This window comes from Nematolebias whitei, chromosome 9 (genome assembly GCF_014905685.2).
Source record: "Nematolebias whitei isolate Nwh7 chromosome 9, NemWhi1, whole genome shotgun sequence".
In the NCBI taxonomy this organism is placed as follows: Eukaryota; Metazoa; Chordata; class Actinopteri; order Cyprinodontiformes; family Rivulidae; genus Nematolebias; species Nematolebias whitei.
In genome coordinates this window covers 39172216-39195970 of record NC_056506.1, presented here as the reverse complement: position 1 = coordinate 39195970, position 23755 = coordinate 39172216, and the positions used below count along the sequence as shown (strand labels likewise).

General features: G+C 39.2%; 1 protein-coding gene across 1 annotated transcript in view; it reads right to left on the bottom strand.

The window, feature by feature from the left end:
- The window catches only part of b4galt2 (UDP-Gal:betaGlcNAc beta 1,4- galactosyltransferase, polypeptide 2), a 189517-nt gene that overhangs the window by 46648 nt on the left and 119114 nt on the right, over positions 1-23755 (bottom strand). Inside the window, exon 4 of the mRNA XM_037682331.1 lies at positions 87-274. Coding sequence (XP_037538259.1) covers positions 87-274 — 188 coding nt within the window. The remainder of the gene's footprint in view (positions 1-86; positions 275-23755) is intronic.

The window sequence follows — 23755 nt, the reverse complement described above, 5'->3', positions numbered from 1 at the left end:
TATATATAGATATATTTATACTTCTGAAACTATAGTAAGTGTTGATTCAAACAGTGTAGTGCCACATATAGGCATAATAATCTCACCTGAAGCCGAACTTGTCCATTGCAATGGCAAAGTGTCTTGGCTGGTCGTAACAATGGTACAGGTTGCGGTCATCCATCGGGATCAGGTCCACGTCGCTGAAGATGAAGCAGTCATACTCTGCGTCCTTCAGAGCCTCCGTGTAGCCGACATTCAACAACTTTGCTCGATTGAAGGTGTCCTCGCCCAACTGCAAAGAAAATGAGTTTATTACATACAGAAGAGCCTCTAACAGCTTTAAACGACAAGATTATTGTGCACAACACATTATACTCCTGTCAACAACCTAATATACAGCAAGACAGCAACCTATAGCAACGGCCCGGACAAGCAAAGACCTGGTTTTATCTTTGATCTTAATTTGTGACCTTAGATTTTAGAGCTTACATAAAACAAGTCTTGGGAATTGCCAGCTACTAAAAATTATTTACATTTAAATGTTTAAACATCCAAAAGACCACCATTTAAGAAATTGCACAATAAGTTATGTAGTGGTGGACCATCAGGACCAGTGAAGTCTTCTCTGCTGGCCAAAACACAATCAGAACCACTAAGTTACATTTTAGTTAACTTGTTTTCTGTGTATTAATATTATTCTGAAATGTCTGTTCTCTTCATTTCATAGCTTTTCTCCTTGCTGCAGCTTCCAGTAATATGTTTATATAGAGCTTTCATCCAATCCTATTTCGACAATCATTTGTTGCTAGGGTCAAATAAATCTGTCCCGAGGCTTCAGAATCAACAGACACCTGCAGGTTAAAACAAATATCAATGCAACTGTTGCTATGACCAATCAGATTTTGAGCTGGAGACACCAGGGCCTTCCAGCAGACATTAGACAACGTCAGAATATTCATGTCATTTGATTGGACAGTCAGAGAGTGACCAGAGGAAACTGCATCATAGTGACCAGTATATGTTCACTACCCTTAATGGGGAGTAGACAGTCTCACCCCTAAAGTAAATTAAAATTCATGTCAGAAATGTGACAGAACAGACTCAACTTTCAGCATTAGCTTTCAAGGAAAATAACTTGTTGCTGAAATGGAAATGTCATGATGACCTGTAGGACAGAAGAACTGAACTCTTGAGGAAAGAAAGGAGAACAGAGTTTGTGTACAAATAATCAAAAACCTTTAGTGAGTAAAATGCATTTTTAAAATATATTTATGTCCATTTATTACATCCATATTGATGCTTTTGGTTAATATGATGTGATGCAGCTTTGGTTCAGTAAAAGGAAACTTGATGAATACTGCTAATTGGGTTTCTTGCTTTAGTAACGGCATTCGTTCTTGTTACATGAGATACCTGTCTGTGATGCAGCACCGTGTTATTTTTATTATACTATTCATAATGTTTCTGTGTATTATTGATGGTTTCTGTAGCAGTGGTGTCATATTGATGGCATTAAGAGGTAGACAAATTCAGGCAGGACAGCACTGAAGGCATATGTGTAAAATGCATGGGCTGCTATTAAAGTTGTGTTTGTATTTGCTAATTAAAAGCCCTAAATAAATAAACTTTTTTTTTTGCCAATTGTGTCACATTTAAGTAAAAACGTAAGCTTTGTCACATTACTTATGATTTATTTTATTATTTTACCCTTACCAAAAGGTAACCAGTTTAAGGTAGCAGAGCATCAATGAGCATCAGTGTTAAGTGTCTGCAGTTTGTGTAGTATTTATTGCTACATGCTGTATGAATTGATGAGTTCATTGACTCCAGGAGAACTGGTAAAATGAATCTTTTTTTTTTCTCTCAATGTCAGTGCAGTGCAGGTTCAGGACTTTGGCTAAGATAAATGAATACTCATCTGACAGCACAGCACACTGAGACAGTCAAGGTTAATATATCTGTCAGTTATAAAATTTAATATTGCACGACGTATTGTATATCTCTCTCAGCAAAGTCTTTGTGCAACATGTTGTCTTGGTAAATCGAGAACCTTGTCAGGCAGAAGGAAGGTCAGCAAACAAAAGGAGACTACAGTGCGAACGAACTTTCATCAAACTGTTACATGATTCAAATTTTTATTATTTCCTGAACAGGTACAAGGAGGAGCGGAAACTGTAGTCTGAGGTTTGATAGAAACATTCAAACACTTTGTTCTGTGGGGTTCGTGGGGCTTAATACATGAAAAAATGCCTATCAGAAGTTAAAACTCATGAAGACCCTCATAAACACTGAATAAAATCTTTATTGTACCAATTAAAGTTTTAATTGGATCAACAAAATTATTTGCTCCATGACCAATAAGCCATTTTGCAAATGACACAAATGTTATGGTCCAGTTTGGGGGTGACAGTCATAACTGGTATCCATACTTACCCTATTTGAATTATGGTGGTTATGGTTATGGTGGATTATAAGCAAAATGCCAGATACAGTTGTCCAGCTGGATGACAGACTTTTTTTTTCGAGCGGACCGCTGCAGCGAGCTAACGAGGAAATCACGGGGAAGCGGAGTGTGCATTTACATGAGTAAAAGTTGGTGCACGAACTGTACTGTTGTAAATAGCTCATGCTCAAAAGCTTTGGAGCAAGTAACAGTGAAATGTCGGCCACATTATCTACCCCGCGAGTTCACAGTGACTTTTTTCATCACAGTTGTTTACATTCCTCCGGTTGCTAATGCTAATGAAACACTACAGGAGCTATATGATATCATTAGTTCACTACAGAACAAACACCCTGAGACCCTCCACGTTGTAGCCGGAGACTTTAATCACGTGAATCTTAAGGATTTAAAGCTTCCCAAGCTTTTATCAGCATGTGGCAATTCCAACACGTGGGAACAACACGCTGGACCATGTTTACACGAACGTAAAAGATGCATACAAAGCCGAACCCTGCTCCCACCTAGGACTGTCAGACCACATCTCAATCTTCCTGGCTCCTGCTTACATGCCCCCACTGAGACGCTCCAGACCAATACAAAAGAAAGTTAAATGTTGGATTCAGGACAGTGGCCCCATACTGAGAGATTGTTTTGATCGAACAGACTGGCAGGTTTACAGAGAAGCTGCTGCAAATGGAGAATCGCTTGATCTTGACCAATACACATCCTCAGTTCTGGGTTACATTAGTACATGTACTGAAACCGTCTCCACTATCAGAAATGTTAAAAGCTACCCAAACAGAAAACCTTGGCTAAATGCAGAGGTGCGCACCATGCTAGAAGCAAGGAACACTGCCTTCAGGTCTGGAAACTCAGAGGTTCTGAGTAGGACAAGGAAAGAGTTGGTTGCTGGTATTAAGAAGGCCAAGGCCACATATGCACAGAGAATCGAGGGTCAATTCACCTCGCAAGACCCTCGGAGCATGTGGAGGGGCATTAATTGCATAACAGATTATAAAGAAAGGAGTGAACATTACCCCAAAGACCCATCTCTGCCTGATGCCCTCAAGTTCTATGCATGCTTTGAAGACCCGAACAGACCACCCAGTACCAGACTCACCTCACCACTGGATGAAGAGCATCTCAGCGTGACCTCAGCCAAAGCAAGGAGTACTTTTAGGAGGATTAATCTGCATAAGGCAACCGGCCCAGACAACATCCCCGGAAAAGTATTGAAAGAATGTGCCGATCAGCTCTGCGAGGTGCTGGCAGACATCTTTAACACCTCACTTACCCTGGAGACAGTTCCCACCTGCCTGAAGACTGCCACCATCATCCCAGTCCCAAAAAGCTCTAAAGTGACTGGTCTGAATGACTATTGGCCAGTGGCCCTGACCCCGATCGTCTCTAAATACTTTGAAAAACTGGTTATGACTCACATCAAAACAACAATCAACATCAACGAGGACCCTCATCAGTATGCATACCGTGAGAACTGATCAACAGAGGATGCCATCTCCTCTGTGGTCCACACTGCACTCAACCACCTGGAGCAGAAAAACTCTTACATCTGTATGCTCTTTGTGGACTTCAAATCTGCCTTCAACACCATGATCCCCCAAACCCTGATGGACAAACTATTCACACTAGGATTAAGCCCCTCCATTTGCAACTGGGTACTAGACTTCTTAACAAACAGACCAAAGTTAGTGAGGATCCACAACTTCTCCTCCTCCACCATAACCCTCAGCACTGACTCTCAGCAGGGACGTGTGTTGAGCCCCCTCCCATTTACTCTGCTCACGTATGATTGTGCAGCTACCCATCCAGGCTGTCACATTGTAAAGTTTGCAGATGATACAGCGGTGGTGGGATGCATCACAAACAACGATGAGTCCAGCTACAGGCAAGAGGTGGAACACCTGGAGAGCTGGTGCAAAGAGAATAACCTTCACATCAATGTGAAGAAGACAAAGGAGATGATTGTGAACTTCAGAAGGAACAAAAACACTTACACCCCCTGAATATAAGAGGATCTGCAGTGAAAGTGGTCTCAAGCTAAAAGTACTTGTGTATACACATGAATGACAACCTCAGCTGAAGCAACAACACCACCAGCCTGATCAAGAAAGCTCATCAGAGACTACTTCCTCAGGCGGCTGAGACAAGCTGGTCTGAGAAGCTCAGTCCTCACCTCCTTCTACAGGTGTGCAGTGGAGAGCATCCTGTGCTCCAGCATCAAAGTGTGGCATGGAGGCTGCACAGCTGCAGAAAGAAAAGCTTTGCAGAGAGTGGTGACGGCTGCAGAGAAGTCTGTTGGAGTCAGTCTCCCCACCATCACAGACATCTACACCTCCAGATGCAGGAAGAGAGCCACCTGCATCATGAAGGACCCCACTCACCCAGCACACACACTTTTTGCCCCACGCCCCTCAGGAAGGAGGTTAAGTGTAGAACCACTAGACTGAGGAACAGCTTCTACCCTGAGGCTGTAAGACTCATGAATCTCTAACCAGAATAATCACTGTGAAAAAAAATCACACCATGTTGCTGCTGATCTGTTTCAATGTCGCTGCTGATCTGCTTCAATGTTGGTGTGTTCATGCGTGCTCATCTGCTTACACGGATTTGTGTTCATGTTTGTGCTGATGCTCGACGTAATGCTTTTATGTTATGAGTGCTTAGTGTATATTTAGTTGATGTTTTTCTTAGTTCATATTTTAGATGTTATCATTGTTTTTCTTTTACATTTTATTGTCGGATGTAACTGGGACCCTGTGCACATAATTTTGCTCCACCACATATACCACATGAGATGCGAATGACAATAAAGAATCTCTGACTCTGATTACTTTCTTAATTCAATAAGTGATGCTAAAAATTAGAACACAGTTTTACATTTGAATACAGTTTATTTATTGACAATAACAAACATGCAGAAGGTTACAGACAGACCTCAAATAAAAATGCATTTACCACCATTATAACAAATGTAATAAATTATTACATTATATTATTATATTTCAAATATATTAACCAGTTAATATATATGCCATATAGGATGTGCCGCTGTAATATTAGGTGGACAAAATGAACTGTAGGTGGGCAAATTTGATATGTGGCCAAAATCCCTGTAAACCACATCAACATATTTAGCACTTGACCTATACTATAATACAAGAGCTCTAATATTAGACCTATACTATAACACTAGACCTCTAATACTAGACCTATACTATAATACTAGAGCTCTAATACTAGGCTTATACTATAATACTTGAGCTCTAATACTCGATCTATACTATAATACTACACCTCTATGGGGTCTGCAACCTGTGGCTCTGGGGCCACATGTGGCTCTTTGGTACCTCTGCAGTGGGTCTTTGACCAAAACCAAAATAAAACTGAATTTTATTTAAATTATTGACAACAATGAAAATGACTAGTTTTAGCAAATTTCCTGTCAGTTTCAAATATGTGAAGAACAGTACTTATATAAAGCGTAAAACATGTGGACTACATCATGCTAGTAGTTTGTTAGCCACTTTAAGTCAACTTCCAGTCTCACAGTGTGATCGTTCTAAAACCATCAGAATGAATATCTTTAAGACAAGCTGCTGAAAAGGAATATTCGATAACACTAAGAATAAAACACAAAAAACAGAGTCAAAGTAAATGAAAGTATTTTTTTTTAATGTACCGGTAACCGGATATCCATCAAAGTAGCCAAATGTTATACTGTCTTTAACTTTAGGCTTTATTGTAAGTAGGACACATAATTCTTAAACAACTGAGAACTCACATCAGCCTGCAGAGTTCAGTATTTATTTTTTTTATAAAATTGTTAAAAATTATATATTTTTTTCTTTCTTTACATGAATCTGTTCTTTTCTTTTGTATTAAAATGTAAAAATATCAATACATGTTAATAATAATTAGACATTTGTTGTTTTATAATATCACTCCCACTGGCCAGAAAAGCCATCTCCAACAAACTTGTAGAGGTCCATGGGCCACCAGTTGACAGTACACAGTTGTAGCAGGTTTTGTGGCTCTGGACATCGTCACTAGTAAGCAAAGTGGCAACAATGGCTCTTTTTACAGCAAAGGTTGCAGACCTGACTACATGAGCCTATGTGTGATTATCTGAAGTTTGTATTATTCCATATATTCTTACTTGTTCTTGAATCGGTGATCATTGGTGTACATAAACGCAGTACAGCGATTTTCAAATACTCAAAAAGATTGTGCAAGTCCCACACTGGGCACCCCCAAACAGGTCCACAAGTCTTTGCTCAAAACAAAGACAAGACAAGACAAGACAAGACAAAATAAGATAGAACTTTACTGAGCCCACAGGAAATTGTTGTGGCAGAGTTTCAGTACAAAGGAACATACACAAGAATCACAAGATATACAAAATAACAGAGAATATAAAAATACCAACAATTAAGGTCTATCAGGTGGAGACAAAAAAAATTAAATGATTATTGTAGTGCAGAATTAATTTAATTGTCCTATGTGTAGAAAGGGGGAGGAGTTGAAAAGTTTAATAGCCACAGGGAGGAAGGACTTCCTGTGGCGTTCTGTGGAGCACCTTGGTAGTCTCAGTCTACGACTGAAGGTGCTGCGGTAAGAGTCCAGTGTGTCATTCAGGGAGCCCACCACAGCATAGAAGAAGACGCTGGAGACCACCAAGTGGTAAAACATCTGCAGCATGGTCCTGCAGATGTTAAAGGACCTGAGTCTCCTTAGAAGAAAAAGGCATCTCTGCCATTTCTTGTAGAGGGCGTTGATGTTAGCTGTCCAGTCCAGTTTATTGTCTAGGTGGACCCCCAGGTACTTGTATCAGTCCACACGTTGAATTACAGGTGGTTCTGTCCACCACACCTCTGTATTCTGCTTCCTGGTCACCAGTGATGCAGCCCACAATGGCAGAGTCATCTGAGAAATTCTGCAGATGGCAGGACTGTGAGTTGTACCTTAAGTCCGAAGTGTAGAGGGTGAACAGATGGCGGTATTTGCTAAACGGCTTATGAGCAAAAATGTTGAATGTAATTATTGAATGAATCAGTGCAACCCAGTTATATTTGTTATTTAAAAGCAAAAAAAAATCTAAATGCCGAAAAATGTTTTAAAACCAGCATAAACCCTTTTATGAAATTTTATGTGTGGAGAACTCGAGAAATCGTCTGAATTTTAGCAATTTCCACATCTTGTTTTTTTTAATCAAAAACATACATATGAATAAAATAAAGTGGACTTTAAAAAGCCCAAACATTGATAATTTGTATTTAACTGTTGAATATATATTAATTAATATATCATAAACCTGACTGAATACTGGTTAGTGGAACCAATTTAAAAGGAAAACATACAAGATGTCACAGTGCAGAAAAGACAACTGTCTACAGTAGAAATTCATTTTCTTTATAGTACTACAAAGTATTATTATATAAGAGCTCCCACATGAGCAGATCACCTAATTATACTAAATAAAATTACATTGCACAGCAGAACAGTGAACTAGCGCTCATTTTGCTGCTGTCACATATTCTCTGACTATTGGATAAAACCACCCACCTCCAGTGGCAACGAGACCGAGATGATTAATATCTCTGCTGCCAAACCCTACTTCTGCTCTGGATACAATTTATTTTTGTTTTTGGAGAGATATACTACTCCAAACTCATTATCTGTTCAGGACGACCGTGAATCAAGCACAGTGCCTAATCCCCCTTGTAAGCCATCTAATACCTGGGATTCCAGAGCATAATCCCCCACCCCCCCCCACCCGCTCAGGTAACAAAAAAATAAATAAAAAATGCATTGTCGCAAATCCACTTGGGCTCTAATTATCAGCTGAGGCGCTCCTGTGTCTGTTTTCTGAACGACAGTCTGTCAAGCTGGCTGGTACAACATCATCTGAGGTTAGGGAAATGCTGTTGACACTTGAGGGAAAAGGTGATTACATTTTCAGAAACAACAATCTTGTAACGTAATTCATCACTGCGCGCTCAATCGTATTATACAGACGCAACCAGACAGGAATTATATCAATAATTTAACAAAAAGGAGGACAACTTTACTTAAAAATTGTTTTAGCTCCAACTCAGAGCGATTGATCTGCAGCAGAAGTGATACTTTAAAAATTAACATGTCAATTTTGAAAATGTGGGCATAAGAAAAAGCTGCGTCTGAAGCTGCCACTGAGTCCTGATGCTTATTGTATTAATGCTTATGAAGCATTTACACAATTGTGATCCATTTTTCTTCTGTACATTTTCAGCATCTTTGTCTTTCCACAATTTTTGTGCTACTTCGGTAAATCATATATCAAATCGTTCAGCTCATTCAAGAGGAGGGTGCAATGACTTTTGATATTGGTGCAACTTTAGCTTTTTGAAATATACTGTATTAGCTTTTTCTGCCACTTTTTGCCCTCATAGGAAATTAATTGATCTCATTTTACATCCTTCAAATCTTTAGATCTGTTTACAGCCTGTTATTGCTCCTTAAACATGTTGTTCTGATTCAGCTTCTTTCAGCTTCCTTGTGCAAATTTAAACATTTTAAGCTACTTTCAACTAATTTCAGCTGTTTTTCAGCAGTTTTGTGATCCTTTTATATTATTTTTGCTAACTACATTTTTGTGCTTTTTCTAACTTCTTTCTGCTCCTTTCAGTTTATTTATGCAAGTTTCAGATTTTTCTGCTATTTCAGCTACTATTTAGCTGTTTTATGTTAATTTTAGCTTTTTCAGCTAATTCCACATTTCTTGCACTCATTTAAACTTTTTCAGCCTAATTCATAAAAAATGTGCTTTACTCACTTCCTTCTGATAACTTAAGCTTCTTTTTGCATTTTTAGCTACTTTTTAGCTGTTTGTTTGCTAATTTCAGCCCTTTTCAAGTGAGCAAACATGTTCTTTCTGCTTTCTTCTACCAATATAAGCTTGTTTTAACTTTTTAGCTAGCTTTGTAAAGCATTTTTAGATAATTTCAGCTGTTTTCAGATACATTCAAGTTCTTCATGTTAATTTCTGCTACTTTCAGCCTAATTAACTTCTTTATGCTAATTTCAAGGCCAAGGTTGCCCTTTGTCACCGATTCTGTTCATAACTTTTATGGACAGAATTTCTAGGCGCAGCCAAGGTGTTGAGGGGATCCGTTTTGGTGGCCTTAGGATTGCGTCTCTGCTTTTTGCAGATGATGTGGTCTTATTGGCTTCATCAGATCGTGATCTACAGCTTTTGCTGGAGCGGTTCGCAGCCGAATGTGACGCGGCCGGGATGAAGATCAGTTCCTCCAAATCCGAGGCCATGGTCTTGAGCCGGAAAAGGGTAGAGTGCCCTCTCTGGGTCAGGGAGGAGGTCCTACCCCAAGTGGAGGAGTACAAGTATCTTGGGGTCTTGTTCACGAATGAGGGAAAAATGGAGTGTGAGATCGATAGGCAGATAGGTGCAGCGTCGGCAGTGAAGCAGGCGATGTACAGGTCTGTCGTGGTGAAGAGAGAGCTGAGTCAAAAGGCGAAGCTCTCAATTTACCGATCGATCTATGTTCCCACCCTCATCTATGGTCACGAGCTTTGGGTTGTGACCGAAAGAATGAGATCTCGGATACAAGCGGCCAAAATGAGTTTTCTCCGCAGGGTGTCTGGGCTCTCCCTTAGAGACAGGGTGAGAAGCTCGATCATCCGGGAGGGACTCAGAGTAGAGCCGCTGCTTCTCCACGTCGAGAGGAGCCAGTTGAGGTGGCTTGGGCATCTATTTAGGATGCCTTCTGGACGCCTCCCTGGTGAGGTGTTCCGGACACGTCCCACTGGAAGGAGGCCCAGAGGAAGACCCAGGACACGCTGGAGGGACTATGTTTCTCGGCTGGCCTGGGAACGCCTCGGGATTCCCCCGGAAGAGCTGGCCCAAGTGGCTGGGGAGAGGGAAGTCTGGGCCTCCCTACTTAGGCTGCTACCCCCGCGACCCGACCCCGGATAAGCGGAAGAAAATGGATGGATGGATGCTAATTTCAGGTTGTTATGTTCATTTCAGATATTTTCCGTTAGTTCCAACTTTTTCGGATCTTTCAGCTAATATTTAGCTCTTTTGATGCTACTTTTAGCTTTTTCAGCTAATTCCACATTTTTGAAACTCATTTCAGTTCTTCCCGCTTTCTTCTGGTAGTTTAAGCTTGTTTCTGTCGTTTCAGCTACTTTTCAGCTATGTTTTTCCAACTTCATATTTTTTTAGCCAATTTCCTATTTTTTTGTGCTTATTTAAACCTAATTCAGCAAATATGTATTTTTCTGCTATCTTTTGCTAATTTATGCTTGTTCTTCCATTTCAGCTACATTTCAGAATGTGTTTTTTTTTTGCTAACTTCAGCTGTTTTTCCAGCAAGTTCTTCAGCAATAATCATTCACACAGCATTTTTGCAGGAAATGTGGTTTATCTAGTTATTATAACAGAATTATTCTTAATATTCATTACTTCATCTATGCAGTGCTTTTTCTTATTATAGCATCATCCTAATTTGATGGAAATATATGTGTAAAGGTATGAGTGGGACCTCTGGCAGAAATGCTAATGGCATGTGCAGTGGGAAAAAAAAAGCCAGAAACTAGAAACTATTTTCTCCAGGATGGATTTGAGCTGAAGGGATGTTCTGCTTCACAATGATCGGCTGTATTGCTGTCAGGCAACAAATAATGTCATGGATTTACAAATGTCATGCAGGAGCTCCAGGTGATTAGCCTGAATGCATAAATCTTGAAATGAATTGTAGATGGACACTTTTGATCGATAGTTTAAATATTTTTGACAGTTTTTTTTTTTGTTCTAAGCTAAATGGGAACTGACTTATAACGTGGAGTTTGTAGTTTTTGTTATCAAAATGATGGCAACACAAAAGCCCACATGATCAAAATCTATAAAACAAACAAAAAAAAAAAGGAAAATAAACAAATTTTAAATCAAAGATTCTGCCCCAAGGGAAAACATTGATTTGTTTCTTGAGCACTATGATTTTACTTTATTTATTTATTTATTTATTTATTTATTTTTAACAAATGACTAGAAATCTAAAAAGTAAAAGCCGAGAAATTGTCAATTTTTTCCCAATAGAAATGTTGTAAATTTTAAGTAATAGGAAAAAAAAAGAGTTGCAGCACAGTAGTTCAGTTTGTACAGCGGTTGCCTCTCAGTGAGAAGGTCACCGGATCAAATCCCAGCCAAGGGGGCCTTTCTGGGTGGAGTTTGCATGTTCTCTACGTGCATGTGTGGGTTTTCTCCGGGGGGCTCCAGTTTCCTCCCACAGACCAAAAACATGCATGTTAGGCTGATTGGTAACTCTAAATTGTCCCTGGGTGTGAGTGAGAGAGTGAATGGTTGTTTGTCTCGTTTGTCTCTATGTGGCCCTCTGATGGACTTGCAACCTGTCCAGGGTGTCCCTCACACAGTGATTGCTGGACATGGGCACCAGCGACCCCCGTGACCCAAAATGGAAGAAGCGGGTAAAAGATAAAGGATGGATAGGTAAAGTCTAGAAATATGAAAAACAGTGAAGGTGTGTAAACCTTTTTAAAAGTGACTTTTCCATTAGATTGCTTTGTCTGCACCACATGGACAGTGTGGAGAAAAAAAATGTTAGCACTGGAAGTTGTTCAAATCTTATTGAACTTAATAGAAAACAGAATAAATGTTCAGATTTTAATAGAGTATGAAAAATTCAGTTGTTTGGAAACTTAAAAAACAGTGCTGAATTTCACCAAGCGGGAAAGCCTCTTCATCTTTAGAGACATCTTTGAACCTCACGGCAGCTCGGCTTTATTGAGCTTGACACCTTCTCTAATCACTGACTGCCATAAGCGAGCTCGCATCACTTCTTCAAACTGACACCCATTAAATTGGATGGGACATCTCTGCAGCAGGGTAATGCAGAACCAGTGGATTTCCTTAGGTAGACATTTGTAGGCTTTTAAATGTGGAAGAGCTTCATTTGAGCTTGGCCACATATTACATTTTCATTTATCAGAACTGATAGATGATCTGCATGTCAATACTTCCATTTCTTTTAAAAAGTCATTTTATTTTGTCCAGGCAGTGTTTACTCAGGACTCTGCATTTTCTGCTGCAGTTGCTTGCACACACAACCCCCCCCCAGTTTACTTCTCCTCCTTCAGGCTATTGTTTTCTTACCAAATCTCAATTGCTTAACTTTTTTTTTGTCACTCATAGCACACTGGAAAAGACTGCTTCGGCACAATTTGCCTGCAGTGGCGCACAGGGGACAGTAAAACTGTTCACGTGTGAATATTTGACAAATCAACAAATTATAGAGTGAAACACAGAAAAGTGCACTCCAATTTAGAAGAAAGAAATGTTTGCTTTCTTATTTGCAGTTTCACGGGCATCTTTTAACTTTCAAGGCCATTTCTGCTCCATTAATTTTTGTTCAGGCTCCACATAATGCAGTGTTCATATGCGTGTGGGCATGCAGCCTCGACCCTGAGTAAATGAGTTTCCTGACAAGTGTGTGAACCACAAATATGGCTTTCATCAGCTTGATGGTTTGTCTGCGTTGTCAAGCTCACACGTGGTGAAAATATTCAAAAATACAGAATAAAACGTCCACTTGGAAAATACGAGGTGCATTAGTGTTGAAGTTATTTCTGAAACTTTTCACGTTGGCTGCATATTTAATATAAAAGTTGCAGTTTTCAGCCACCACACCTATTATATTAGTTTTAAAAAAGACACATAAAATGACTTAAGAGCTATTTAGTGAGTTAAACAATGAACTGAACAATATGTAGAGTCTAATCAAGAAACTAGTAGAAAGGGCTATCAAGAGTTGAGACGGTCTGTTAACCTTTGTTTTTGTCCTTATGACAATACACTGATGTCTTGCTATGCAGGTGCTGGTCGTATAGAATATCATGAAAAAGTAGATTTATTTCAGTAATTCCATTAAAAAAGTGAAAATTATATATTATATTAATTTATTACACACAGACTAATATATTTCAAATGTTTATTTATTTTAATGTTGATGATTATAACTGATAACTAATGAAAATTCCCAATTCAGTTTTTCAGAAAATTAGAATATTACTTAAGATCAATTAAAAACGGATTTTTAGAAATGTTGGCCAACTGAAAAGTATGAACATGAAAAGTATGAGCATGTACAGCATCAATACTTAGTTGGGGCTCCTTTTGTCTGGATTACTGCAGTAATGCGGCGTGGCATGGAGTCTATCAGTCTGTGGCACTGCTCAGGTGTTATGAGCCCAGGTTGCTCTGATAGTGGTCTTCAGCTCTTCTGAATTGTTGGGTCTGGTGTATCACATTTCCCTCTTCACACAATACCCCATAGGTTAAGGCCAGGTGAGTTTGCTGGTCATTGAAGAACAGGGAAACCATGGTCCTTAAACCAGATACTGGTAGCTTTGGCACTTGTTTGCAGGTGCCAAGTCCTGTTGGAAAATGAAATCTGCATCTCCATAAAGTTGGTCAGTAGCAGGAAGCATGAAGTGATCCAAAACTTCCTGGTAGATGGCTACGTGGACCTTGGACCTCAGAAAACACAGTGGACCAACACCAGCAGATGACTTGGCACCCCAAACCATCAATGACTGTGAAAACTTGACACTGAACCTCAAGTAACGTGGGTTCTGTGCCTCTCCTCTCTTCCTCCAGACTCTGGGACCTTGATTTAACAAAGGAAATGCAAAATTTACTTTCATCAGAGAACATAACTTTGGACCACTCAGTCCAGTCCTTTTTGCCTTTAGCCCAGGAGAGATGCTTCTAACGCTGTCTCTTGTTCAAGAGTGGCTTGACACAAGGAATGCAACAGCTGAAACCCATGTCTTGCATACGTCTGTGTGTGGTGGTTCTTGAAGCACTGACTTCAGCTGAAGCCCACTCTTTGTGAATCTCCCCCACATTTTGGAATGGATTTTGTTTCACCATCCTATCCAGGGTGCAGTTATCCCTATTGCTTGTACATTTTTTCCCACCACTTCTTTCCCTTCCCTTCACTTCTCTATTCATGTGCTTGGACACAGAGCTCTGTGAACAGCCAGCCTCTTGAGCAATGACCTTTTAGGGTATTGCCCTCCTTGTGCAAGGTGTCAATGGTCGTCTTTTGGACAACTGTCAAGTCAGCAGTCTTCCCCATGATTGTGTAGCCTCCAGAACTAGACTGAGAGACCATTTAAAGGTCTTTGCAGCTTTGCAGGTGTTTTGAGTTAATTAGCTGATTAGTGTGGCACCAGGTGTCTTCAATATTGAACCTTTTCACAATATTTTAATTTTCTGAGATACTAATTTGGGGGTTTTCATTAGTTGTCAGTTATAATCATCAACATTAGAAGAAATAAACCTTTGAAATATATCAGTCTGTGTATAATAAATAAATAAATAATAATAAATGTTTAATTTCCCACTGGGATTAATAAAGTATTTTTGAACTGAATTGAATTCGAATGAATGAATATAATATACACGTTTCACTTTTTGAATAGAATTACTGAAATAAATCAACTTTTCATGATATTCAAATTTTATGACCAGCACCTGTATATTTTCATACACTGGTTATGTTCTATCTGTCATGTTTTGAAGGTTATGCAGGACAAAATGCAGGCACGAAGGAAGCAGTTTTCAGGAACTCTGCGTACTTTTGATCATAAAACAACAGGAAGAAAACAGAGGAACCGGCAAACATAAAATGCATGGAGATTACCAGATAATCTGGCAAAGAAATGAAGAAAAACAGGAAGTTTACATAGTGCTAGGGGTAATTACTGATTGACAGCAGGTGTGCTGATTTGTAATGGAATAGTCAGATGGTAAGAAGGACTATGTGGGGAATCTATGCATATGACCATAGGTGCAGAACCTATGGTACTCTACCAAACAACCAGTAAATAAACAAATAAATAAATAAATAAAACAAAAGACCCCCCCCCCAAAAAAAAAAAAAAAATCAATATAAAACAAAAGCAAAGACCATAAAGCCCCAAATATGACACTGCCTTCTGGTTTCCCCTACTGTGGAAAAACAGAAACTCTACTAACAGAGGCAACCGAGACTGTACATCTTGTAGACTGGATCATCGTGTAAGCTGGTTTTTGGACACTTTAAAAAAATCTGTTAGGTAAAAGTTAAAAGAAAAAAAAAGCTTGCAAAAGAGGGTAGCAGATAATTAAATACAGGCAGTGGACGAGGGAGGAGACATAAACCAGAAAACCACTCGAGTCAATCATGGGCTGCCTGTGTAGGAGGTATTTAAATTAAATAAAACTATATATCATCTAATATCAAGTCATTCTGTTGCTTCACTGCTACAGTTTAGTGATTGACAGCCAGGAACTGTGGTCCCCGTTGTGGCTTTTGGCTTCTGCCTTTAAATTTGCAACAGTGTCTGTGGGGCACAGCACTGCTGAATAAACCTGTGTGTTTAGTCAATCCTGATGGGAAAGGTGGTAAAACAAAAGGCTGTGAGGAACTGCATGAAAACCTCACAGTGATGAATATTTCAGGAATATTTAACACCAACTCTGTGGGCTTATTTTGAGTTTGGTGATGAGCAACTGGAGCTCTGTATTGACTTACGCGAAATCGATAAGTACCCACTTTAACAACCTTGAGGATAAAACCAAGTGGAAAAGCAACTGATGTCAGACTTTGCGAGTCGGGATTAAAAATTCATGTCATGTCTCCGGTGGCTTGAGAACTTGCTGTGCTCTTGAAACTTTTTTTTTTTTTCTCGACGCAGCTGCACACATTTGTCAAAAGCTGTAATTCTGTTTTTGAAGCATTTCACTGCAGAGATTCATACATTTTGGCTCCTACACAGTAACTTGTTCATGCTCACAGAAAAAAAGAAACTTGAGAATTACTACACAATTAGGACAGCAAAGAAAGGCAGCAGCTTGCAAAAGCATTGCTTGTCGCCTAAAATGCACTATGAAGCATTTCTGTGAATCTCGTGATAAGAAAAGGTGATTACGTGTTTCAACACTTTCAGAAGAACCATCCAGGTCCTGCAGAAGTATTAAATCCATTAACAGTCCTGCTTCTTTCCTGGTAAAGGGTGAAGTCTTTAGCATTCACAGAGTCATACAGTCATTCATCACGTCCTCAGTAACTTTCCTCTGAGGGAATTTACAGTCACCATGTTATCAGTCGGCACTCGTTTGTCACTAAAGAAGCTGAACTAAAGTTTTCAAAGTAAAGGAAAAGTGAAAGCTCTGAGAGAAGAAAAGGAACGACTGAAGTGGACAAAACTCGCAAAAAAAGATTTACTTCTTTGAAAATTATGTTAGCTTTTATCTCCTAAAAATATATCAACAATAAGTCCAACTCTTTTTAGGGTATATTTACCACAGTGTATAAATTATATTTGTTGGAAATTACTTTCAAAGTAGCTAATTATTTGTAAAATAATTAAAATGCCAGTTTAGATTCTCTGCATCACTACTGACAGCCACTCAATGACAAGGCTGATGATAATGTTTTTCCTGAGTCTTCGTGTGTGTGTGTGTTGGTATATCTATATCTCACTGGGCGTTTTAATAAAACTTGCAGAAAACAATCACTGGATGTAAATGTTCAACTAATTTAAATGTTTGAAGTCAATAGCCACAGCCAGCTGACCATAAAAGCATAAAAATGACTTTAGATTTTTTCACCTCGACAGATATTACACTAACATTTTGAGTGGTAGTAGTTGACACTGATCCCTAACACATATACTGAGCACTAACAGAAAGCTCAAAACATTTGTTTAAATTTTGCCATTAACTGATTGAAGTCAACTCTGCCTGTTAGCATAATATCTCATGAACTGTAGGATAGCTGTAAATGAAAATTTACAGAAATGATTAATAGACGTTAATCTACAACTGATTATTTTTTGGACCAACCCCATTCAAGATGACCACCAAAACTAACGGACCGTAGAAAATGCAAGTGGATTTAATTTGGCCAGTTGTATTGGGCTAGACTTTGGTGTGCTTGTAGCTGAAAGTCGTTTACAACACTTCGAGTGTTAATCATTGAGCAAGACCTTTGCTTAAAACTTTAGCGTTAACTAAAGGAGTTAATCCTGTTTGTCTGTTTGCAAAATATCTCATGAAACACCGATTTGATTTTATTGAAACTCTGCAATTAATCATTTAATGTACATCTACTGGTCGACTAATTAACATTTTGAGTGAATCCAATATGAGATGTCAATCAAAGCTAAGTTGCACAAACTTACTCAAAAATGGCAGTCAGTTTTACAGATACTGGGCTAAAGTTTGTGTGGTAGTAGCTGAGAGTCATTCACAACAAATACTCATAGTAACACATGACATGAGATTGTGCATAATGTTATATTCAAGGTTTGGCCAAAATGGCATGAAAGCTGGTGGGCGGTATGAACTCCTTCAATTCAGTTTTGAATAGAGGAATCTCTTGTGAAGTGAAACCAAAAGTGATAAGAGCATCTACATCATCAAAAATTATTATTGGGAGAGAAAGGCCCCACATGAATGTTGAACCCAGAACCTTCTTGCTGTGAGGCAGCACTGCTAACCAGCTGCTCCACCGTGCAGCTAAAATAAATCCAGTATAATTTGATTCCGTTTTGCTCTTAGATCTATCCCTCTCATCACATATTTCAGTATGTCTACTCTTTGACCTCTCAGCTCTCGTGGTAAAAGATAAATCTTCCTCCGCCTCTCCTCCACTCTGCACCACCTGCTTACAGTTCATCCCCAACTGTACCTTTACCCCTCCTCCTCTCCTCCTCCACCAGTCTGTGGTAGGTCTTTCCCTGGTGTTGCAGCAGTAATCTGGTCAGTGTCAGGCTCTGTCTCTCTACATGCCCTCTGAAAACCAATTAACCCTATCAGCCATATCAGAGTATCACCAGATAAATCCATTCCTGCCGCCCCTGCGAGAGAGTGCGAGCCGATGACTGATGAGGACCAACACACTGTAACTTTCTCACAGGTCAGGTCGCTGCGCTCACATACTCACTGACAGCACACCGGGATTGTTGTTGCCATGGAGATGGATTAGGGACCGGTCAATTCTGAATCACTGTCACAAACGTATGTGTATCTAACTGCAATAGGTGAATATCTAGACATTTGTAATGAATATTGTGTATGTGTGTGTATGACAGGATTTATCAGCCTCCTGTAGGGAGGAGGTCCGGCTTCTTGTGCTATCATTTGGTCGGTCAGTCTGTGCGGAAAAAGAAAGACCAAACGTGACGCAGAGATTTCACCTTTGGTCACTCAATGAAGATTGAGCTGAATGTGTGCATGGCTGCCTTAAAAAAAAAGAACTAACAAAAATACTTGTCACAAATAGTTACACTTGAATTGTAGCGTGAGTAATTAGCTCTGACTCACTTTGAATTCACCTGATCAGTTTAAAAGCTGAGAGGAAGATCAACTTTCAAACGTAGGATTACCTGCAACCTTTTCAGGATGTCTGTCTGTCATTCTATCATTATGTCCAAGATACATTTTTTTTTTTAAATGCAGAAACTAAAAACATTTGCTTTTTGTTCTTTGAACTTCAGCTTTATTTTTTGCTTCCAATTTGCTTTAGCTTGTCAGTACAAAGATACTGCTTCTTGATGTAAGAGACAGAAGGTTTTTTAGCTTAAGTGTGTTTGTAGGGAAAACTTCTGAAGTGAGACTCAATGTGGAGAATCAGGAAGAAGTTCTCATGAAGGACTCAAGCCAACAGTTGCCAAGACGAGAGCTCATTCACGAGATAACTACAGCTAAGAAAGACAATTCAAACTAAAGAATTAGACACTTTGTTATAGATTTTTGCTGTACCTCTTGTTTGAACAAGATAGCGACGTGCCTGAACTGAATTGTCTGAAGTTTGAGTTGTTTTTGATTCAAAAAAGTTCAAAACAAAAAAAGTTTTGATGTTAGAAAATTATTCTTAAATGAACTCGCCTCTAAGCAGCAGTTTGCGTAATTCTCTCAGAATAGTGTGAATGCTGAATCAGAATTTTAGATTGTTCTGTAGTTGTTGTTTTTTTAAGCTGTCTAACTACTTCTGTGTACTTTGTGCTTATTTGTGTCATTCATACTAAAACAACAGCTCAAACCTAAAATGGGTGCCATGACTTTTGGTTTGTGTGTTTTATCTCTTTATTTACAAATATTTTCCCAGTAGAAATACATTAAGATCTGAAAAAACATATTGTTCTCAATGAAATTGGCATACTTGAATTACTTTTGCGTTTTTATGCTACTTTTCTTATTACCGCTTTGCGACTTTAGCTTTCAGCTAACCTGTTGCTACTTTAACTTTCAACTAGACTTTTGCTACTTTAGCTTTTAGCTAGCCTTTTTAGTAGCCAGATAGGCTTTTTCTATCTTTACCATTTAGCAAACTTTTACTGCTTTTAGCTAGCATTTCACAATATTTCGCTTTTAACTAGGCTTTTGCTATTTTAGCTAATGCTTTGCAACTTTTAGATAGAATTTTGCAGCTTTTAGCTAGTGTACAGCTTCATTTAGGTTTAACAAAAGTCAATCTGAGCTAATTCAGCAAATTTCAGTCTATCTTTTCATCACTCACACTGTCCCTCCCTGATTCTTTAACGTGAAATCACTACTGCTGTTCACTGCAGGTTAGATGCTGATTACTAATAAACTCACTGAAAAACTTTCGCTTTAAAAACTGAAGCACTATAGATGCATATTTTGGAGTTAATGTAAGAGTAAAGCCTGCTTCTTTAAATTACATTAATGGCATGAATGCAAACAGCTCCACGGGGGACAATCAACTTTCCTCTTTGACATCAGCTGTCATTGGCAAGAAACGAGAGGCTTCTGTTCGCTCCTCTGAGAAGTGATAGATTCATTTTAAACATTAATAATCCTGAGTGGTGAGCTCACCTCTATAATTAGTTCCAACTGTAAACAGACAACAAGGTAGGCGGACAGAAGTGGAGAGAGTCATTGTGTTTATCAGGGCCTGTGTGGATATTTGTGGCTAAATGCGCTCGGCCATCCGTTCTTAATAAAAGATGATGATCCCTTCATTTTATCACCAGCTGGGAAACAGGAAGCTCATCAAAGCTTGATTAGATGCTGCACGCTCACAAACATTCACCCATAGCTCCGTATATATCTTGTTTATAACCTACAATCTTCGAATCATACCCACAGCAAGTGGGTCTTCTGTTTTATGAAGGCTTGGCAGAGAGCACAAAGTGTGAGGAAGGAGGAAGAGTGTGACAAAGCTGGCGTGAGGCCAGAATAACTAATCTGCTGTAATGACTTGCTGGCAGTTGTGACACAGAGGAGCTCCCAACATAAAGCAAAAGGCCGAGCCACGTCGGCCAATTCAATTACTTTTCCGCCACAGCGTAGTCGATAGTCACAGATCAGGGCAACATCAACATATTACACCATGCTGCAGAGCTGAAACAATGAAGCAGGTATTTTTTTTTTTTGTGAGCACATAAGCACAGGACATTGTTGTAATATGCTGTAAGTGAGACGTTGTTTTATTGCTGTAATCTAGGCCAACACGTCCACATGGAAATAACAAGGGAGACCGGGGTTCAACACGCAATGTTTCATTTATTTCTGGGTTACTGTGTGGAAGGTTTCAGCGATAATTTAAAAACTGTTGAATGAGAGTATGCTGCACTGCACAAAAGGGAAATCACAATTATTCCAGCCTCGTATAATACACAGCCACTTTGAAGATGATTTTTTTTTGGCCTAATTAAAGGTAAAAATAGTTCAAAATGTTCGCTGGAAAAGTCATAAATCCTCTGAAGGCCACAGTTTATATAATGCTGGTAAAAATATACTGGTACACAACAAACCTGCAAACTAATTCTAGCTCTATCAGGGATTTCTACGTTTTCAGTTGTTTTTAGGGTTTGCAATGCAGGATTTCACTGATGTGGTTTTGAATAGAAGCATTTCCATCATCAGCATCAGTGCCCAAACTGCAGGCATGATGTAAATTTCAAAGTTATAAGCCATATATTTCTCAGTCAAGACAGTGAAGACAAAAAACTAAATGGAAAATAAGCGACATATCAATTGTATGTGCTAAAAACTAACTGCCAGCTAGAAGAAACTGCCTTAAGCACCTAAAGGGAGAGTTCAGAAGTTTTGCAAATGGGTTTGTGGAAAGTTTATAAACAATTAATATATTACCTGTCATAGATAACTCTTTGAAAGACTTCAGGTTATTAACAAAGGAGTTTATTTCTGACTGGATTCACTAGCTAATGCCTGGTACAGTCTCAAATCAACTCCAGTTTCATAAATTTCATAGCATTTCAGGGAAACATCAGTTTGTAACCTTTGTACTCCTGTCAGTTTCACATTACACAGTCATTCTAACATAAAGGCTGTACTATTCTGAATGAAGAGGCTGCACCTGAGCTGCTACAACTAGCTGCTGCTGTCACTACGTGTGCTTGAGATTGAAAAGGCTAAGATAACAACAGTTCACTTGGGTTTTGGCTCTTCTCAGATTCATCATTAGCTTATCAATCAAGGCAAAGTTAATTTCTATTTCTCCAGATGGAAGCTGTTCAAAGAGATATTTACAACAGGTAAGGTACTAATTGTTCATAACCTTTCCATTGAATCACACTTCATAAAATCGTTCCAAAATCCTGCAAGTTTATCATTTTGGATTTGGCACAAAGGCAGACCCCACAAACAGATTTTATTAAGGTTTGTCCAGCAATACTGTCAGATTTGTATAAAATTGTCTTTTTAAAGTTTCATTAATGCAGATTGTGTTGTTTGGAAAAAAATAAATTTAATCTAAAGTAATGTGACCAAGAATCATTGTTTAATAAGGGTTTGGCTGTTTATTGCTCTCACAACTTCGAACTGGTGGCTTCAAACTTTACTAATACTTTTGAAACGTCAAAATATAAATATCCGGTCTAAACTTTTATTCTGAAAATCCCCTTGCTCTTGTTCTGGCAATGCTCTGCGTCACTCCTGCTAGCTTCACATAGCTGGAGGCAGAGCAGCTCGTGGTGGCACACAGGCCTGGCAGAATACAAACAGATCGTCCCCCCTCCCCCCCCCCCCCCCAAAAAAAAAAGAAAGAAGAGGGACACCACTGTTCTCTGAGTGCGTTTACGACACATTTTTACCCAATGTTTCAATATAATGACATGTGCAATGATATGTCACGTATCACTGGGCACTTTCAAGTGAAATTCACAAGCTTTTCTAGTGGGTATACGGCGTACACCAGCGTATCACGTAGGCTACATCACTTGCACCACCCTTTATCTACTGTTACAACTCAAGCTGAGCCCATTTCTTACACTGAAGCTAATACATAAGCCAAATCTAATACATCTAATACATAAGCCAATAACAGAGGATCAGATAAGCTAAAGGACAGACATATGAGACAGACAGGGACACTGCGTGACATTTCACCAACAGAATGGCCAGGGTACCAAATGTAGCATCCTGCATCAGCAGAATACTTCAGGAAGAACTGGAACAAGCTCTTGAAGGGCTGCATCGACATGATGTCATGCAAAGAGGAAGGATGAGTAGAAGAGGTACAAAAAGACTGAATGAATAAACCAAAAAGAGAGGGAGAGAAAGATGTTGATGATGACAGAAGAAAAAAAAAAAAAACACTGAGAAATGACAGCAAAGGTTAGAGATGGCCTGTAGACACTGGCCAGCATGTGTCACTCAGAGGGGATGCAGACTCACACATATGTAGGACACACACACACATCCAGCTTCACCACCTGACATGTGGGCCTGGTGATGGAGGGCCGCATGGAGGTGAAGGGCAAAGAATCAAACACACCTGGCATTTTGACAAATATGGGGCAGATGGTTGCTGCTGCGTGTTGCTGTGACCTGCTGTGCCAGACCTGCGATCAAGGAGTGTGACAAAAACAACTGTGATGCTGTAAAAAGCAAAGGAAGGGGGTGACGCTCTCCAGAGGGAGGGGAGTTTTCTCAGTATCTCACAGGCATCAAAGCTGAACCATCTCCAACATCAAGGACGTTCAGTGTACACAAACTCCACAAACTCCCAGCTGGGAACAGTGTTCCTCTAAGCCACCTTCACTGCAGTGCATAAAACCCACAGCAGCAATGACTCACGTCAGCAAAAACTTGAGGGAAATAAAAGTGAAAAACGCTCTAAGGGTTGTGTATTTTACTTTTGTATTTCTCAGATGTCAGCCAGCAATAACTGTCATTTATCCTTAATATTTCTTAAAATATTTTCTTCTGTTCAACTACAACATTACAACTATATATATATATATATATATATA